This window comes from Urocitellus parryii, chromosome 11, assembly GCF_045843805.1.
Source record: "Urocitellus parryii isolate mUroPar1 chromosome 11, mUroPar1.hap1, whole genome shotgun sequence".
Classification (NCBI taxonomy): domain Eukaryota; kingdom Metazoa; phylum Chordata; class Mammalia; order Rodentia; family Sciuridae; genus Urocitellus; species Urocitellus parryii.
This window is the reverse complement of record NC_135541.1, coordinates 34553313-34573219: the sequence shown is the minus strand read 5'-3', so window position 1 is coordinate 34573219 and position 19907 is coordinate 34553313. Positions and strand designations below refer to the sequence as shown.

The window sequence follows — 19907 nt, the reverse complement described above, 5'->3', positions numbered from 1 at the left end:
CTTAAAAAAGTCAAAGCTTTAACACTCATAGACCACCCCCGCACTGGAAATGCTCATTTAGGAGGACATCCATGGGTGTCTGTTGTCCTTTTTTTCTTTTCATTTTTCTAATTTTTTCAAATATTTTAAAAATGTAAAAGTAATATAATCTCAATTTTGGAAGAAGAAGAAGAAAAAGGAGAAGTAGAAAAAGAGAAATATTTGTATTAAGAGAATAAACACTGGCTATTCCTGGAGTACAGGTTTATAGGTAAAAATTTCCAGATTTTTCAGTATATTCAAAATGTCTGTCATGGATATCTTAGAAAAATCAGGGTAAAAATCGAAACCTAACATGTAATTCCTGGCTCCTTTACTTAGTTGCAACAAGTCTCCTTGTAGTAAATACCTTCTCTATTTTTATCACTGTAGCCCGCTGGATTTTCATCTTCTAAAGATCTTTTCTTCCCTCTTAAAAATTCTTTAGCAGGGCAGAAAACAGGTATGATGAGCACACCTTCCAGTCTTTGGTTTAAAGGTACCATTGACTTATTTACATCTCAGGGGAATTCCAATGAGATCTAAGGATTCCAAAAGTTTCTAAATCACTCTTCCAAGAAAATGATAAATTATTTGCTAACACCTTCAAGTCATACTTTCTCTCTATAATATAAAATGAGAAGGCTTGACTCAATGATCACCAAGTTCTGCTCCCATTCTGAAGGTGTAGTAAATAGATTTAATTTAGTGACATATACAAACCCAGTATTTTTACTTCTTGACTCTGCCCTTAAATATTCTATCCAAAGTAATGATTCCTCACTTTCAGCCATCACTTTAACATGTCAATGTTTCTTTGTCTTTAATAATTATTATCATAGTCTTCTCTACTTCTTGGCTTTTTAGCTGTCCTCTTCCATTACAAGATGAGTTTCTTTCACCATGGCATTCTCAGAATGTAGAATACTGACTGGTTACTCAAAAAATGGTTGAAGTCAATGAATGAAAGATAGGCACTGGATGGTAGTATTAAGGAAATGAATAATATAAGGTTGTTTCCCTCAAGAAGTACATTTCTTAGTAGGAAGGACATACATGTAAAAAACGTTTTTAAGTATTATAGATGTTATAATGAAAGAAACAAGTACAACATAAAGACATAGGAAAATCTATAAAGGGGAAAGTTTAAAGAAAAAAAAAATAGGCTCTAATTAAACATTGCCTGAGAATGTTCTATTACCAAATTCTTGTCAAGAACTGGTGATTCAACAGTAAATGATACATGATCATGGAGCTTCAATCTGGAAGGTGAAAAGACATTTAAAAAGATGTATTCCCTAAAATATTCCAAGTCCTATGTTAGTGATCTGTTTACAATGCTACAACACAAGGATTCTGATCTAGTGCAGGAACAGTTTCCTAGAGATATCCCCTGAGCTGAATCTGACATAATTTAAGAAATAGCTAGCCAAAGGGATGTAGTCTTAAGCCTGGTTATGACTTTTTCATCTCAAAATAGATAAAACTCACCCTCTACTTCATAATTGATCATTTTCTTATATACAGCCAAAATTCTTTTTTTGGGGGGGGGGGCGGGATTAACCAAGGATTAAACCCGGGGGCACTCTATCACTGAGCCACATCCTCAGCCCTATTTTGGATTTTATTTAGAGATAGAGTCTCTCTGAGTTGCTTAGTGCCTTTGCTTTTGCTGAGGCTGGCTTTGAACTTGCAATCCCACTACCTCAGCCTCCCTAGCTGCTGGGATTATAGGTGTGTGCCACTCATCTGGCCTACAGCCAAAAATTCTTTTTTAAAAATTCCTATTTTCCTGTAACTTCTATTTCCAAGGTGATTAAAAACTTCATGAATACTAAATTACAAGGTATGTAATATAAATTTGCATGCTTTTTCTTTTATTTCTGTCTATGCCTTTACTGCCCTTGGGGGTCCCTCTTCCATAGTCTATCTATTATATATCTGTTACATATTCATATGTTATATATCCATCTATTAAACCAGAATTACAAGGAATTGTACTAGTATTTCAGGTAATTTTTTTTGCAATGCTCCCAGAATGGTAAACACTGCTTTATTTTTTTTTTGAGTAATTACAAACTACCTTTTTTTAAAATTACGAACTACCTCTTTGTTTTATTCTTTTGAAGTTTTGCTAGATTTCAGTCTCAAACTTATACTATTTACAAATGGTTTACTCCAATTTAAGAAATATCTGTAGAGGGGCTGGGGTTGTGGCTCAGAGGCAGAGCGTTCGCCTACCATGCGTGAGGCACTGGGTTCGATCCTCAGCACCACATAAAAATAAAATAAAGATATTAAAAAAAGAAATATCTGTAGAATACCAGTAGTTCACTCTGGATGACACTGTGCAGAACACCAAAAAGATAGGGAATAGGAAGTTTTAAAAATCTGTTTAAATAAAAATTCTCACCCTAAGTTTTAAAATTCTATAATAAAATATAAGCAGAGTTGATACACAAGCAGTACATAAAGTTGTCCATACTGATCTTTTTTTATAGTGTGTGTCTGCTTTGATTGGATATAAGCTTAACTGGACCTGTGAGCTTGAAATTTTTACCCATTATGTTGATCAAATTTTAATGTTCTCCCTTGAATAATAGGAATCATACTGTCTCAAAAAATTACAGTATGAAATAAGAAAATGTTTCAAGAAATTAATAATAATAATAAACAGAAAGGCATTTTAAATTTAAAATAAATATAGCAGGTCATAAAGCAAGATTTATAAAATTAATATTATATATATCAATTCTCTGACAATAATAAAATTCATTTCTAAATTAATAATCTAAAATATAGCCTAAGAAAAGCTTCCATGCTTCTGGAAATTTAAAATCGCACTGAAAATGGCTCATATTAAATAATAAATCTATGGGAATTAGAAAACAATAAAACTAGCTGATAATAAAAGTACTATGTATAAGTATTTGCAACAACACACCTATAACAAAATCTAAGGGACATGTAAGATAGCTCTAAATGCATATGTTAGAAAAGAAGATTGAAAAACAATGAATTTAGCATCTAAATTGCGAGTTGAAAAAGACCAAATAATAATAATAATAATAATAATAATAATAATAAAATAATAATAATAAACCCAAATAACATAGAGGAAGGAAATAATTAAAAAACAGAAGTTAATGAAATAAAAATTATGATTCTGTTGAAGACTTCTGAAATTGACCAATCTCTTGTCAGGTTAACCAAATTAAAATATTTGAAGTCCTAAGTTAACAATACTAAAAATGAAGAAAAGCATAATTACAGACATAAATAAAATACTTTCAATAAATTTATGTTAATATATTTTAAGACTTATATAAAATAATGTATACCTAAAAAATGACTTACAAAAAGTGACTCAAGAGGTAATAGAAACCTAAATGAATATGTATCCATTAAATTGAATTAGCAATTTCTAACTTTCCCCCAAAGAAAACAGCAGGGACTAGTAGCTTTACAATTTCTATTGTATACCCATTTTCGAGTATTTCTTATCTTATACAAGCTCTTCCAGAGAACAGAAAGAGATTTCTAGCTGTTTGTCCAAATACATTTTCCTCTTCTTCCCAGGCAAAAAGCTAGACTACATGTCTCAGCTTCCCATACCATTAGGTGAAGCCATGTGACTGAGTTCTAACCAATGGAATTTGAGTGGAAGTGATGTCACAAAAACCTCTCATTTTACTTTTCTCCAGGTTCTCTCTCCAGACTGAAATAGAGATGATCCCCAGGAAAACCTAGGAAGCCAACATGTCACCATCCTAAGTCAACTGAATCTAATTAACACTATAGAAAATTCAATCCAACAACAGAAGAATGCATATTCTTTTCAAGTGCATGTGGTACATTCTCTAATAGTTGAAAATCATTGAAACTTCTAAATAATACATTTCTAAATAATCCATGAGCAAAAAGAGAAAGTCTCAAATTAAAATAGAAAATATTTTCAACAAATAAAATGAAAACAATATGTCAAGATTTATGGAATGCCACTCTCTAAAACAGTACTTAAGAGGTTTAATCTACCATTTTTTTTCATAAAAGGGGCAATTCTCTATCTTTATAAATTATAGAATGTGGGAAGCCCCTCTGAATGAACACACCTTCCAGTCCTGATGTAGGGGGCTCTGACCAATTACTACATTTTGTAGTGACTTGGGCGTTGCCTCAGCTTGGATAGCAAAATATGACTTCAGGTGTATCCGCTGGGGTTGAGTTACACTCACCTGCTTCCTTGTAATCCTAACCCTTGTAATCCTGCCCTTTTTTGGATAGAACTTTCTAAGAAATGCATCCCCCACCCCCCAAATAAAAGCCTATTTCTAAACATGCTTCCCTCTTTCTGGTCAGCCTCTTGTGACTTTCTCTTGCTCTCTCTTTTGGGGGGCTTGAGGCCGAGAGCCAGGGAAAGCCATCTTGAAGCTTGTGTAAAGGTAATTTGTGTCTGTGTTTTATTTTGCATCATCCCAAATTCACACAAGTGACCTTACTTCAGCCACCTGCATTGGATGGGGGTGGTAATAGAACTGACAGTATACTACATATTTCATGAAAAAGTCATTGCACTTTTATTCTCAATGAATTATAGACCTAGATGTTGTAATGTAATGGCTTATATGGACTATGAAAGAGGTTTTAGAAATAATTATTTCTGATGACTTCTACAGTGAATTATATAGATATTTAACCAGCTCTTTTTCCTGTTCTTCACTGCAGGTACTTTTTAACTTTCTCCTTTTTTGCTCAAGGCCAAGGCAGGAGGATCACAGTTTCGAGGCCAGCCTCAGCAGATTAGTGAGACCCTGTTTCAAAGTAAAAAATAAAAAGGTCTGGATGTAGCTCAGTGATAAAGCACCCCTAAGTTCAATCTTCAGTATCACAAAAAAAAAAGAAAGAAAGAAAGAAAGAAAAGACTCAGGTCAGAGCTGGTATACCCACAGAAAGCCATGCCTGACTCTTCACAGTCATTATAAGGACAACTCCATATTGTCAGAATCCACTGAGCTGAGCAGTTAGATTTGAGCACTCAGCTGGGTGTGGTGGTGTATGCCTGAATCCCAGCTACCTGGGAGGATGAGGAGAATTACTTGAGCCCAAGAATATGAGACCAGCCTGGTCAACACAGCCAGACCCTGTCTTTTGAAAAGATAATTAAATAAGTAAAATAAAAACTAGATAGCCAGAAGATATAGGCAACTCCTTTATAATAGATGCTATAACAATAATTCTTTACCCCCAAAAAAGAGTTCAGCCAAAATAACCTGTACCATGTTCAATTACAAGTTCAGTTACAGATAGTAACTATAATAAATACTCTGGTACAAAAGAAAATGTAGTTGTCATTCAATACCCTTGGGACTCATCTTGATTTTTGAAGACAGGCTAGATCAGGTGAAAAGGCATGAGATTTTTCAAGTCAGAAGTTCTGAGTTGAATTCTGATTTACCTCTTGACATTACCTCAAGTTGTTGGCAAAGTATGAACTAATGAATAAAAAAAATTAAAAGGTATAAATAGATATTAAATATATTATTCATCTGATGAAATGAATAACAATAATTCTCAAAATAGATCATCTACTTTATTACCTACCTACCATATTTTTAACCATATAATTTTTATACCATATAAAATACACTGATTTTATGTGTATAAAATGATTTTGTATCATAATTAGATAGCCGTCTTGAACTTATTGCTATCTAGCTCTTTGAAGTCAGTGCAGACAAATGAAATTTGAACTAATATAGATATAAGAAGCAAATATTACTTGTATTAAGTGATCCTACTAGAAAGTATACCTAAGTGATATTAGTATTTCTAAATAAATGCCTTTAATAAATTATACTTCAATATTATCTGTTAATTTTTAACAAGGATCTAATAAAGAAATGATTATATAGGGAGTAATTATCAAACATTAGCTATTTTATCCACTACATAATCCTGTGTCCCTTCTATAAGAATTTTATGAGAAATTCCTTTTAGAATTTAATATCAAGAAACATTTTTGTCAAACTGTCAACTGTGAATTTTTTGTCAGATAACAATAATTATAAGTCCAGTGTTTCTTTGTTTTGCATACCACAAAGTTTAAATATAAAATTCATGTTTGATTATGGAAATTAATTTAACTCAAATTTTAAAATGATGACTTTCCCATTTCTACTTTTAGTTTTCATCTTTTATATAATCTGTTCTATTATATATGACTTTTACTGAAAGTTACTTTAAACCACAAAAGTTGGCAAGATAAACAAACATACATACAGTCAAGTTCCAGTGAAATTTTAAAATTTGCCATAAATTTGTTAGTACTTCAAGGGCCCCTACTAGTGTCTCTTGACACTTTGAAATTTTATTCTTAAATAAATTTCCCTGCTGCCTGGTATATAGTAGAGATTTAACTGTAAAGATTCATACTCCCATTTGAGAAATCACTACACAATGGAAGTGGAATTCATTCATTCAACAAATATTTACTGAACACCTACTATGTACCAATACTAATCTAGAAGCCAATAATATGGTGGTAAATAAGACAAGTGTTCAAGGGCTCATATTTTAGTACAAGGGGACGAATGAATAAACACACAAGCAAATAAGATTCTTTTAGAAATTGATAAAAGTCCTGGGCATTATATAATGCCCAGGAGGGAGTTGCAAAGAATGCCTCAAGAGAATATGTATTCTAAAGAAGAAAAAAAATAAAAATAAGAAAGAAAGAAAAAGAATATGTATTCTCATACTGTCATCCACTGAAAGATCTGAATTATCCATTTAAGAAGGACACTGCCTATATTTGTCACTGACTCAATCAGTTGGGGAGTTTTTTGTTTTTTGTTTTTTTTACAGTGCCAGGAAGCCCTATTTAAGTATATAGAAGTAAATATGGTACCACTGGAGAGCAGAAGTTTGTTGACCTTCACCAAAAGAGGCTTTAATTTTATCTCTCAAGTCTCCGCTGAATTTACCTGGGATCTCTTCACTACAACCTTTCTTCCAAAAGGTGAGTGGGTCATAGATAAATACACATCACTGTCTACATAAATACTTAAGTATTAGTTTCTCTGACTTCAGTTAGGAAGACATTGAAGTCATTGTTGGCTTTTTTTTTTTGTTGCAGTTGTAGCATCCTCTGGTGGGCATTAATTTATCGTATACCTGCTGAGAAAAACTCTTATAGCTTTTGGCACAAAAATAAAAAATTTACAGCACTTTATTATTTGTATTAATAAAATAAAGCATCATGTGGTGCTTGTTGTCAAGTTTACATAAAACCCTGAGGAAAAAAATGTAGTAAGTATAAATAATATTGTTAATAAATGTAAATGTTGTGAGGGCCTTGCTAAATTGCTGAGGCTGGGCTTGAGCTTGCAATCCTCTCGTCTCAGCCTCTTTATCCACTGGGATTACAAACATGCATCACCACACTCAGCATCATTGTCCACTTTTTTTCATTTTAAATTTTTTTTAGTTGTTGATGGACCTTTATTTTTATTTATTTATATGTGGTGCTGAGAATCAAATCCAGTGCTTCACACATGCTAGGCAAGTGCTCTACCACTAAGCTACAACCCAACCCTCATTGCCCACTTCAATGGACTGTTTCTGTCATGAACTGTTACCAATTTGACTGAACTCCAACTTCCACAACACTGTGAAATATTCTCTGTAACTACTGCTATTTTCCCCTCCATTCCTCTGTAATCCTATTAAGAGACTCTGAAATGAAGTAAGCAATTTTGTTATTTAAGCTCATTGCACATTCTGAAATGATCAAATATATGACTAGAAGTTATTTTAACCCCCTAAAAGCCAGCAAGAGATCAAGAGGGAAAAAATAGTTTGTTCCATAACAAACTGAAATTTTATTCCACAGCAAACTGAAACTTGCACATCTTAGAGAATTAGATAGATACAACTAGTAAGACTAGTTAATATACGCAATCTTATAGACATGTCTGTATGCATTAAAATGTTATATATAATCCTATTCACTTAATACTTCATAAGTAAAAGCAAAAGATTTCCTTATATTTAGTTTTTTAATAAATGCTATCTTGACCTTGTTTTGAGGTCCTGGCTAGAGAATGGTCAATTCCCTTTCTGGAGCAGCCTGTTAAGTTCATAATTTCAAACATCTCCCTTACTGGGAATCCCACACTCTGGCCACTATACTACCAAACCTAATTATCCCAGGATCTGATACCAAACAACCAGGGGATCTACAACCTTACAATGAGATTCCTTTTCTATTATGCTTACTTAAGATCTTATTTCCTACTAAATAAAGTACAGTCAAACATGACTGATAGAAGTTTGGGGCAGAGATGGCGCCTGGCACTTTGCCAGGAGGAGTGGTTTGTGAAGTAACACCAGCGAGCCATTAAGATGATGAGGATTCCTTAATGACTGACTGCTGTATCTAGATGATGTTAATTAAGTTAAGCTGTGTGTAATTAGTTGGGTATATGTACCTCTGCTGTCCCGCAGAGAAGAGGCTCCTGCTACTTTGGGTGCCCACTACTTTGAGTTCTCAGTTCCTGCTAATTCACTCTCAATAAAGTAATTCCCGCTTCAACCTTCTTGAAGTTTGTCACCTCTCGGTTATTTTGCCCAGCCGGACTTAGGCAGCCCAGCCGGACTACAGCATACATTTTTATACATTTGCATTTTTTCTTTTTCAAAAATTATTATTATTATTTTACTTCAGGTACCTGTCTCTTTTGTAATTAATTTCAACCACTTATTAATTTAAAGTTCTGTAGATGACTTCTGATTCTATTGTGACATCTTGGCTTTAGCAACTTATTATTTTGGAGGTTTGAGTGAAACTCCTTCAAATTTCGCTGGCATTGTGGCTCAGTGGTAGTGCGCTCGCCTAGCAAGCTCGAGGCCCTGGGTTTGATCCTCAGCAACCACATAAAAACAAATAAAGGTATTGTGCCAACTACAACTAAAAAATAGAAATATTAAAAAAATTAAATTCTTTCAAATTATTCTGAAGATTCTATCATATGACTATATTCAAATCTCACATTCTTTGCCAATTGAGAATGCAATTTAAATACACATTGGGCTTTTTAGTTTTTCTTAAATAAATTCTGAAGTTGCTTTCTTTTGCTTTTTAAAAGTGAATAACTGGGCTGGGGTAGTAGCTCAGCAGTAGAGTGCTTACTTAGCATATGTGAGGCACTGGGTTCGATCCTCAGATCCTCAGTTTGATATACATTAAATAAATAAATAAGTAAATAAATAAATAAATAAAGGTGTTGTGCCCATTTGTAACTAAAAAAATCTTTTAAAAATCTTCTAAAAATTTAAAAAATGAGGGGCTTGAGTTGTAGCTTAGTGGTGGAGCACTTGCTTAGCATGTGTGAGGCATTAGGTTCGATCCCAGGCGCCACATAAAAATAAATAAAGGTATTGTATCCATCTACAACTAAAAATACATATAAAAAATTTAAAAATGAAATTGAGTAAATGTTCCAATCTCTTATTCATTTTATTCCAAAGGTTTCTTGAATATTCTTGTTCTATTGACAATCAAATCTACATTCTCTATAAGTTGGCTCTTTTGAATTTTGATTGTTTTTTTTTCAACAGAGGTTAAGAAGACTGAAGGACTTTTATTGCCCATTTTTGGGGGTAAACTTTGCTATGATTTTTCTGAGAATATTTCCTAGTGCTTCTATCTTTTATTAAACTATTTAAAGAGTTAGGAGTGTAGCTTAGTTAGAGCACTTGATTAACATATGGGAGGCACTGGGTTCATCTCTATCATCATAAATCAATAAATAGTATGATCCTTCATGACATGCTTTATATAAACATCATGGGATTTCTTCCCACTTTATTTTCTTGTTTAACACATAAAATATTTTTGAATGAATAATCCATATGTTTTTCATGTTCTGAAACTGAGGAGTTATCAAGTTAAGAAATGTTAGCAATCTACTAAAAACACAATATCTGTTTATTATTTGTAATTTGAAATTATTTTGTTTTTGTCGTCCTGAAGAGAGTTGGTTAAATTTAATACTGAGATATTCACAGCTGGGCATGGTAGTGCATGCCTGTAATCCCATCTATTTGGGATGCTGAAGCAGGATAGCAGGTTTGAGGCCAGTCTCAGCAATCTAGTGAAATCCTTTCTCAAAATAAAAACAAGAAATAAAAACAAAAACAAAAAGACTGGGGGTGTAGCTCAGGGGTAAAGTGTCTCTGGATTCAATCCCCAGTACCTTCCCCCCTCAAAACAAACAAACAAACAAATAAGTAAATAAAACTGAGATGCTTACTAAAGTGCATTTTATTCTCATGAGCTTTTCTCAATGCATTACCAACCACATGTCATTTACCATATGTCAGATCACACTATTAAAATTCATTAAAGTATGCTAGGCTGGTATTCTTTTCAACTGCGTTCTTTAAAAATTCTTTTTTTTAAGAGAGAGTGAGAGAGAGAGAATTTTTAATATTTTATTTTTTAGTTATCGGCGGACACAACATCTTTGTATGTGGTGCTGAGGATCAAACCCGGGCCGCATGCATGCCAGGCGAGCGCGATACCGCTTGAGCCACATCCCCAGCCCTAAAAATTCTTCTTGTACTGGGTATTTAACCCAGAGATCCTTGACCATTGAGCCACATACCAGCCCTTTTTGTTTTTTTATGTTGAGACAGGGTATTGTGAAATTATTTAGGGCCTTGCTAAATTAACTTAAAATTCCTTTTTTTTTTTGGTACTGGGGATTGAACTCAGGAGCATTCAACCACTAAGCCACATACCCCCAGTTCTATTTTGTATTTTGCCTAGAGTTAGGGTCTCACTGAGTTGCTCATAGCCTTGCTTTTGCTGAGGCTGGCTTTGAACTCGCCATCTTCCTACCTCAGCCTCCCTAGTCACTGAGATTACAGGCGTGTGCCACCATGCCCAGCTTAAAATTCCCTTATAATATGTATTCTGGTATCTTGTATTTCTTCACACTACTTATAATTCCTAATAACATTGTTTTTGCTGTTAAAGTTTCTTATTTATCTTGGGTACATAAATTTTTTCTTTCACTGATTTTCTTTCTTTTTGTTTGCTTTATAAAATGATCTTTTAAATATTTCTAAGTAGATGGGTGTGGTAGCATAAACCTGTAATCCAGAGGCTGGGGTGGTAGGGCAGTGGGGCTGAGGCAGGAGGATTGCAAATTCAAAGCCAACCTCAGCAATTTAGTGAAACCCTAAGCAACATTGTGAGACCCTTCTCAAATTAAAAAATAAAATATAAACGGATGAGGATGGGGATGTGCTCAATGGTTAAGTGCCCTTGGGTTCAATCCCTGGTACAAAAAAAAAAAATTCTAAGAAGTTTTGGTTGCCAGTTCTTAACTTTGTTTTATATTTTGGGTTGAATCTCTGAAAGCTTTAATAAATTTATAAATTTAATACTTTAGTAATTTAAATTTTGAAGCACAGACTGCTTTGAACTTGAAAGTAGTAGTTCAGGTTATCACTGATACTGATGCTCTTTTACTTGCTCTGAAAAGCATTATAACTTACAATCAGAATATTATAAAGCAGAATTTTGTAGAGGGTTACCAGAGATTGATACCAAGGGTGTTTAACCACTGGTCCATACATCCAGCCCTTTGTATTTTTTTTTTTATTTTGAGATGGGGTATCACTAAGTTGCTTAGAGTCTCACTAAATTGCTGAGGCTGGCCTCAAATTTTCAGTCCTCCTGCCTTAGCCTCAGGAGCTGCTGGGATTACAGGCTTATGCCACCAAGCTCAGCTAAAGCAGATGTTTTAAATCACTTTGTTAGTCAGTATTAAATCATTGATTATTATGATTATCATTTTGCAGAATTCTAAAAAAAATAGTAAAAAGTAAAATTGAAAAGAATTCTAAACAATGTAGTAGGATATTAATTCAAAAATAAATCTGCCTTATGAAAATCTAATTGTATCAGTTTAATTTGGGAAAACAATCCAAATCACCTCATCTAGAAAGTGGAAGTTAAGATAGTATTTATCTGCCTAAGGATTGTGAGAATTAAGTGAGATAATGCATGTAAAATGCTCAGTAGAGTATCTAGCACTCGAAAACTATAAATGATAACAATCATCATGGTGCCCTACTCTTCAGGTCCTCCCTCAACTCCAACTCACCTCAGATCCAAACTAATTCAACTATGAAATTTTAACTACTATTTAGATATGAGGTGTCCCCCAAAACCTCATGTGTGAGACAATGCAAGAAAGTTTAGAGATGAAATGATTGGTTTATAAGAGTTTAAACTAATCAGAACATTAATTCCCCGATAGGGATTAATTTGATGGAAACTGTAGCCAGGCAGGTAGAAGAGGAGTGTGCCTTTGGGGGTTATGTTTTGTCCTCATTGAGCAGTTCTCTCTCACTCTGCTTCCTGGTGTGATGTTCTGAACTCCTTTCCTCTGCCACACTATTCCACCATGATGTTCTGCCTCATCTCCAACCTCTGAGGAATGGAGTTAGCCATCTATGGACTGAGACTTCTGAAACCATGAGCCGTCAACAAAAACTTTCCCTCCTTAAAATTGTTCTTGTCAGGTCTTTTGCTCACTGCTAAAAAGCAGACTAAAACATTCTTATGTTCTTTTGACCAAAATATACTACTTTCTTATCCTTATTTCAGTTTTTACTTCCTTGATCCCACCATAATTTTATATTATTGATGATTCCAAACCCTTGATTTTCTCCTCCTTTTCCCCAATTTATTATCACTCTCTGGCTTTACTTCCTTACCTACTTCTTCCCCTTGTTATGGTTTGGATATGAGGTGGCCCCCAAAAGATCACGTGTGAGACAGTGCAAGATGGTTCAAAGGAAAAATGATTGGGTTGTAAGAGTCTTAACCCAATCAGTGATTTAATCCCTTGATAGGGATTAACTGAGTAGGAACTGAAGTGGTAAAGAGGCTGGAAGAGATGGGAATTGGGGCGTGGCTTTGGGTATACATTTGTATCTGGCAAGTGGACTCTGTGCTTCCTGATCATGAAGACAGCTGCTCCTCTGACAACACACTCTTCTGCCATGATGTTCAGCCTCACTGGAGTCCTAAGGAATGGAGCTGGCCTTTTACGGGACTGAGACCTCTGAAACCGTGAGCCATCAAATAAACTTTTCCTCCTCTATAATTGTGCTGGTCAGATCCTTTTTAGTCACAGCAATGAAAAAGCTGATTAAAACACCACCACTCATCATAAGGCCTGATTGTCCACAAATTTAATAGCACATCCTTGGGTTTTGCTAAACCTTAAAGGCATATCAGTCATAGAATCTGAACCCCAAAAACTCTGGGTTCAAATTTTGGCTCACCAGTTGTGAGAACTGAATAAGATATTAGTCATCTGTTGATGCATTTATAATAATGATTTATGCAAATAACGTATACAGAGCATTCACCACAGAGGCTGGTATATATTACTTTAAAGCTATTTTCTCCTTAATTACACAAGCAAGTTATGATTACATGTTCTTTATAAAGCATATATATAACACAAAAATATACAGAATACAGAGTTAACTGTTCATCTTGACTTCTCTCCTCCAAACTCCACATACACACCTCCCTCTCCACATATCCTACTATTAACAGTCTGATCTCATTGACTAAATTCTACTTATTCATCAATCCTAAGCTTAGATATCACTTCCTCCTGAAGCTTTCTCTGATTCATTGTCGGGGTCAGTTTACTCCTTCTATTTGCTTCTACAACAACTTTAAGTTATCTTTTTTTGTTGTTGTTGTTTAGAGAGAGGAGAGAGAGAGAGAGAGAATTTTTTTAAAGAGAGTGAGAGAGGGAGAGAGAGAGAGAAAGAATTTTAATATTTATTTTAGTTATCGGCAGACACAACATCTTTGTATGTGGTGCTGAGGATCGAACCCGGGCTGCACACATGCCAGGTGAGCGCGCTACCGCTTGAGCCACATCCCCAGCCCCTTGAAGTTATCTTTATCAGAGTATCAAAATGCATTCTAATTGTTAAACTTTGATTTATACCCAGCCTGAATTGTGAATAAACTGTCTTTAAATTCCCCAGTTCGTCCTGGTGCTTCATACATTTTTGTTGAAAGATAATTACACTGTCTTTGTTCTCACTAAGGTCTAGTAGAGACAAGGTCCTGCTGAATTGCCCAGGCTGACCTCCAACTTGCAATCCTCCTGCCCTAGCCTCCTAAGTTTCTGGGATTGCAATGGATGGTGAACCACCATGCTCAGGTTTTAGTATTTTTTTGAATGGACCAGGGGCTTAACATTACTCTACAAGATAGTAATTAATATTTCCAGTTTATAAAGACAGAAACTAAGGTGTAATGAATATAGCAGATGTTATCAGGGCCCTGCCCATATCCCTTTGGCCCACCATTGAGGCCATTTGCAGTTTTAATGGCAATTCCCATACATTCCATGCTAATGGCTTCAGATCTTCTTTCTTTCTTCCCAAGGTTTTTTCCTAGCAGCAGGAGTATACTGTTCAAAGGAATACTGCCAAAGGAAGTACCAGGAAGTTAACACTCCCAGGAGTAACCCTCCATCACTGAAGGAAGGGGTTTGGTGGAAAAGTATCCTAATTTTCTTGTTCCTCAGTTGAATAATTGAGTTCTGTTCTATATAGTCTCTCAGTTTCCAATGGAATTGAGGTCCATTTGCCCTCAGTGGTAACCTACTTATTAACACACTTTCTACTGACTTTACTCCCTTCCTTGTTTCACTTTCTCTGCAGGTTTCCTAAATGAAGTTCTCCATATCCTAATTCTTTTTTTTTTATTTTTTATTTTTAGTTGTCAATGGACCTTTATTTTATTTATATGAAGTACTGAGAATTGAGCCCAGTGCCTCGCAAGCGCTCTACCACTGAACTACAACCCCAGCCCCTAATTCTTTATCTTGGAGTCTTAATCGTGGGGGAACCCAATTTAAAGTAAATAGATTGCTTCTGGGCTCGGTGACACATGACTATGATACCAGCTACTTGGGAGGTTCAGGCAGGAGGATAGCAAATTTAAAGCTAGACCAGGCAATTCAGTGGGACCCTGGTCTCAAAATAAGAAATAAAAAGTCTGTTGCGCGACCAGCATGTGAGCTTCATAAAAGAGGTTCGAAGCATAGAAATTAACTAGTGAGTTTAAAATTAAAGAGACATATTCTCAATGCTCAGCTCCTGAGACGGCTTCTCCTAGCTCATGCCTCCAGCCACCTAATGTGATGGCGAGGTTTACACAAGAGGCTAGCTAGAAAGAGCACCAGGGAGTGAGCTTTTATTGGGGAACAAAAAATTCAAGGGAAAATCCAATCCAATGAAGGTCGAGGGGGGCATCATTCCAAGGTCAGGGTCAGTGATTGGTCTTCGGGTCAGTGGCCAGGCACACCTCCACACAGACAAGCCCTCACACCTGGGACAGGGTGGGGAAGGTTCTGACACAGTTGTCTAAGCGCCTCTCACCCAGCCAGGGAGGTAACTCAAATCACATGCGAGAATGGCTTCCCACAAAAAAAGTCTGCTTGTGTAATCAGAGATAGGGCCCAGCATGTGCAAAGCCCCTGGGTTCAATTCTCAGTACAAGGTGGGGAGGGTGTTAAATTGCTTACACTCATGTATAGTGTAGCTAAAATATTTACACTTCATTACTATTACAGGTCCTGCAAATGTAAGGTCACTTATGAAGGAGACTCCTGATGTTTACCTTAATTAGCAAGTGGGAAAATAGTTTCTTTTCAGAAAGTGTTCAGATGTTAGGAAGAGGGAAAAGAGGGCTATCTTCATCCTTTCTAAAGATCACACTGGAAGGACCAGCTTAGGGCAACAATTTGTTTTATAGTGAGCTCTTTATTCCTTCTTTTAAGAGGATTTAAGCTGCTCCCTTACAAACAGGACCAGAGGTATCAACTAGAGCTAAACTCTTCCAGAAAATCTAGTTGAGAAAGGGAAATCACTGACTCCAAAACCTCAAAGCCCAATGGATACCAAAGAAAAGGAAAAAGACAAAATGAGAGCGCAAATGGGTACTCTGTGGCTCAGACTTGATAAAAGAAGACTCACAGAGGCCATCATTCGCTATAGGCTCACAGGAAGGGGACAGCCTTTTCATTGCGTCTGAAGTTTGCTAGTGTGGCAAAAATGGAGAGAAAGGACCCCACTAGAGTCAAAGTGGACTGGGAAAACAAACGGGTCTACCGGGGAGCCTAGAGGAGAGGGAGCTGGTCAGCGATTCCACCAACAGATAGGTGCCTCTGCGACTGGCCAGAAGCCAAAGCCTGACCCCGGAAGCAGAGCTTGAAGCCGGAAGCTGGAGTCTCCAAGCGGAGACTCTGCAGGTCCCCTGATGCCAGCCCTTGAGGGCAGAAAGCTTGGGGTTTGTGTATTGGAAGAATCTCTTTCGGAACGCTTGCCACCAACCTCCTGCGCTGATATAACCGGGTGGAAGGGGAGGGAGCAAAACTCCTCCAACTTCTTTTTCATGGTCCAGGTTCTGGGCTGTTCCTTTTGAGGTAACCAACACCCTTGCGTAGCTTTCCAGACGCCATGGTGGGTCAAGCCCTAACAAGTCCCTGTACCGGTGACTCTGCTTTTGCCCACTTCTAGGTAACAGCAAGAGTGAGGAGCCTTAAGCTTTGTCTCCCCAGAGCTCACAATGTATTTTAGTTACTATTTGCTTTTAATTAAGTAGCATGTAATAGATTCACATGTATAAGGTACTTGCTTAGCATCTGGATGGCCATCTTAAGTGACAGCCACTATTTTAAGGAAAAAGTTTGGCTTTCCTGCCCTCATACCAACCCAACCCCTAACAGACTGCATTAGGACCTGCCGGGCTCTGATTCCTGAGCCTGCCCCATAAAAGTCCCAGAACCAAGTCTGTTTGCCTCTCTCTGCTATAGAGAGATGGCCCTTTATTCATCAGCTCTGACAAATATATTCTTTCTGTGTGTCTGCCTGGTCTCCATCTTTCATTTCTCGCTTACCTGTCTCTCCTTCCTCACTTTCCCTTCAACACGTGCATCAAAGTCCTGAAACAAATTAAATGTTAAACAGTTGACTTTGGACTTACCAATTTTGACATATTAATCTCAGTATTTTTTTTCTTTTTTCTTTCTTTCTCCCCACCCCTCCTTTTTTCTTTCCTTTTTTTTTTCTTTTTCTTTTTTTTTGGTACTGGGGATTTAACCTTAGTTGCATTAAGGTTTACCCATTAGCTGCATCCCCAGGCCTTTTTATTTTTTATTTTGACAGAGGCTCGAAGTTGCTGAGGATCTCACTAAGTTGCCATCCTCTTGCCTCAACCTCCCAAATTGCTGGGATTTACAGATGGGCACTACCTTGCCTCACTCAGTAATTTTTTTGAACCAATACACAGCACTGAACGTCTTTGTTTCACATCTTGGAGGAAATAAAACATGGTTCTTGCTCTTAGGCAGCACCCAAGTTAAGTGAAAATACCCAAAACACATCAGTATTTCATCATGTATATTCAGTGAGAATTTATTAAACACCTATCATATTAAACCCTGTGCTAGGTGTTGGGTGTAGGATGGTAAATCAATCTTATGCTCTGAGCCCACAGCCTTGGTGGGTAAAGGTACAGAGCAGAAAACAATTACCTTTCAAGGACAGCATAAATGCTGGTAAATGCTACTACCCAGATTCAGAACAAGTGGGGATCCAGGAAGCAGAGAACTGAGTTGTGTGTTTAAAGGGAATTTGAAAGGAGGTAGCATGCAAAGTAGGCCCTAGAAGGAGAGGTTATATTTACATATGTTTACTTCTGGCTTAAGTTTTATACTTTCTAATAGACATTACTTGAGGGCTTTGTTCCATTTCTTTCTTTCTTTCTTTCTTTTTTTTTTTTTTGCTGTGTATTCTCTTTGTCATTCACCTACCCACTCAGCCCCCTTGGTCTCTTTTCTTGAAACTCGCCTAGGCCAAGGTATATCACTTACAAATTATTTTATTTAATTGCCTTTTATTTTAAAACTTATTTCTGCAAGGATAGTACTTGTAAAGAAAGAATTTTCATTTTTAGAATTTGTTTTAGCCAAGTCAACAAAGCACAGTTCCTGTGACCCATCTGTTAGAACACAAAAATAACTTCACTATGTAGAAACAGATGTTTAAAATGGTATTCATTAAAATGAGATTCCACCTGTAATAGAAAACAGAAAGTGGATGCAAAAGGAATGTTGTAAGCTGGGAAGTTCTTGCTATTGTCTTTTATTCCCTTAGGAATCCATATTTTTGAGTAAAATATTGCTAATAAGAATATGCTTCTGATTGGTGTCTAGTGATAGAGATTAGTAATAATATTGAAATGGTGACCTTAGGTTGCTTAGGAAGGTAGAAGTCATAGGGAAGAAAACCCTCAAAGTAGGTGTCTTCTTAGCAATAAATGAAGTTATCCTGGGAAGAAAATTCATGAATACCCTATATTAATGACAGAAATTAACATTTACAGATTACCTTCTGTGTCATTACTGCACATTTTTACAAGAGTCTTACGAAGGAGATATCCTCATTTTATAGGTGAGGAAATTGAAACTGAGCAGTATATTAAATAGCTTACCCAAAGTCACAGCTAGATTAGAATCTAAGAATCAGATTTCTAAGTCAATGTGTCCTTTGCCCTATTTCACACTGTCTTTACAACAATGAAGGCACCTAATAAATAACCTACACTACCAAATGGAATATCTGGAATATAAATCCAGGTCTGTCTGATTCCAAAGTCCATGTCTATGTCCCTCTTATATATTTTTGGCCTTTGCTTCCAAATTCATTTAGCTCTTTTATCGAATGGAGGGGAGGACAAGAAGACAACTTCTAGTGGAATTGAGTTCTAAATTATAATTAGTTAGTCCAGGTTAGCCATAACAACCATAAGCAATTCAGAAAAACATCATGTAAACTCATGAAAAAGTATGAGCCTTTTTGGATGAGTATAAAAGGTATATTAATTTTATTACTTTTTAACCATATTATTTCATTCATTAACTCAATAAGTATTTGTTGATTTCTTACTTTGTGATGCATAAGATCAATCAGATAAAAGTCCCTGTCATCCAAATAAGGCATGGTGGTGCATACCTATAATCCCAGTGACCCATGAGGCTGAGGCAGGAGGATCACTATTCAAAGCCAGCTTCAGCAACTTAGTGAGGCCCTAAGCAACTTAGATCCCGTCTCAAAATGAAAAATAAAAGGGGCTGGATATGTGGCTTAGTGCTTCAGTATCCTTGGGTTCCTTACTACCCCAAAAAAAGAAAAAAAAAGTCCCTGTAATCCGTTTACATTCTGGTTGGAATGTAATAAGGTAATAAAAGAAATATTAATAAGAAAAGTATATTGCACATTACTTGGTAAATGTTGAATAGAATAGTAAGTAAGTAATGGAAATAGAGGAGTGATGGGAACTATTTCAATTTGAAGTAGGGAGAACTGTACCTCAAGGAGGTAGGGGAAGGAGCCATGCACATATTCATGGGAAGTGCATTCCAATGTATGAGATATCAAGTACAGAGAATTTGAAACAATATGGGATATGTGGCTAATAAGATAAGGCTGGTGTTATAATGAGATGGTGTTCAGATTTGGAAGGGTCTGTGAGTTTAAAGACTTTGACTTTTACTCTGAGTAAGCTGAAAACCATTGAAGGATATTGAACTGATGAATGAAATGATCTGGATCTGCCTTGTGTTTTGACAGTATCCGTTCAGCTACTGTGTTTAGGAAACCAAAAGACAGCAGAAGTATAGACACCATTAGGAAGAAGTTATTGCAGTTAGTAATCCAGATGAAAAATCTCCAACAAGAGATTGGAGAAAAAAATAAGACCAAGGTCCTGC

The 19907-nt window shown here is 36.0% G+C and overlaps 1 protein-coding gene across 1 annotated transcript in view; it reads right to left on the bottom strand.

The window, feature by feature from the left end:
• C11H1orf185 (chromosome 11 C1orf185 homolog) overlaps positions 1-3649 on the bottom strand; it is a 48877-nt gene extending 45228 nt beyond the window's left edge. The window contains exon 1 of the mRNA XM_077791478.1: positions 3634-3649. Within this exon, the coding sequence (XP_077647604.1) occupies positions 3634-3649 (16 nt within the window). The remainder of the gene's footprint in view (positions 1-3633) is intronic.
• Positions 3650-19907: the final 16258 nt, after the last annotated feature.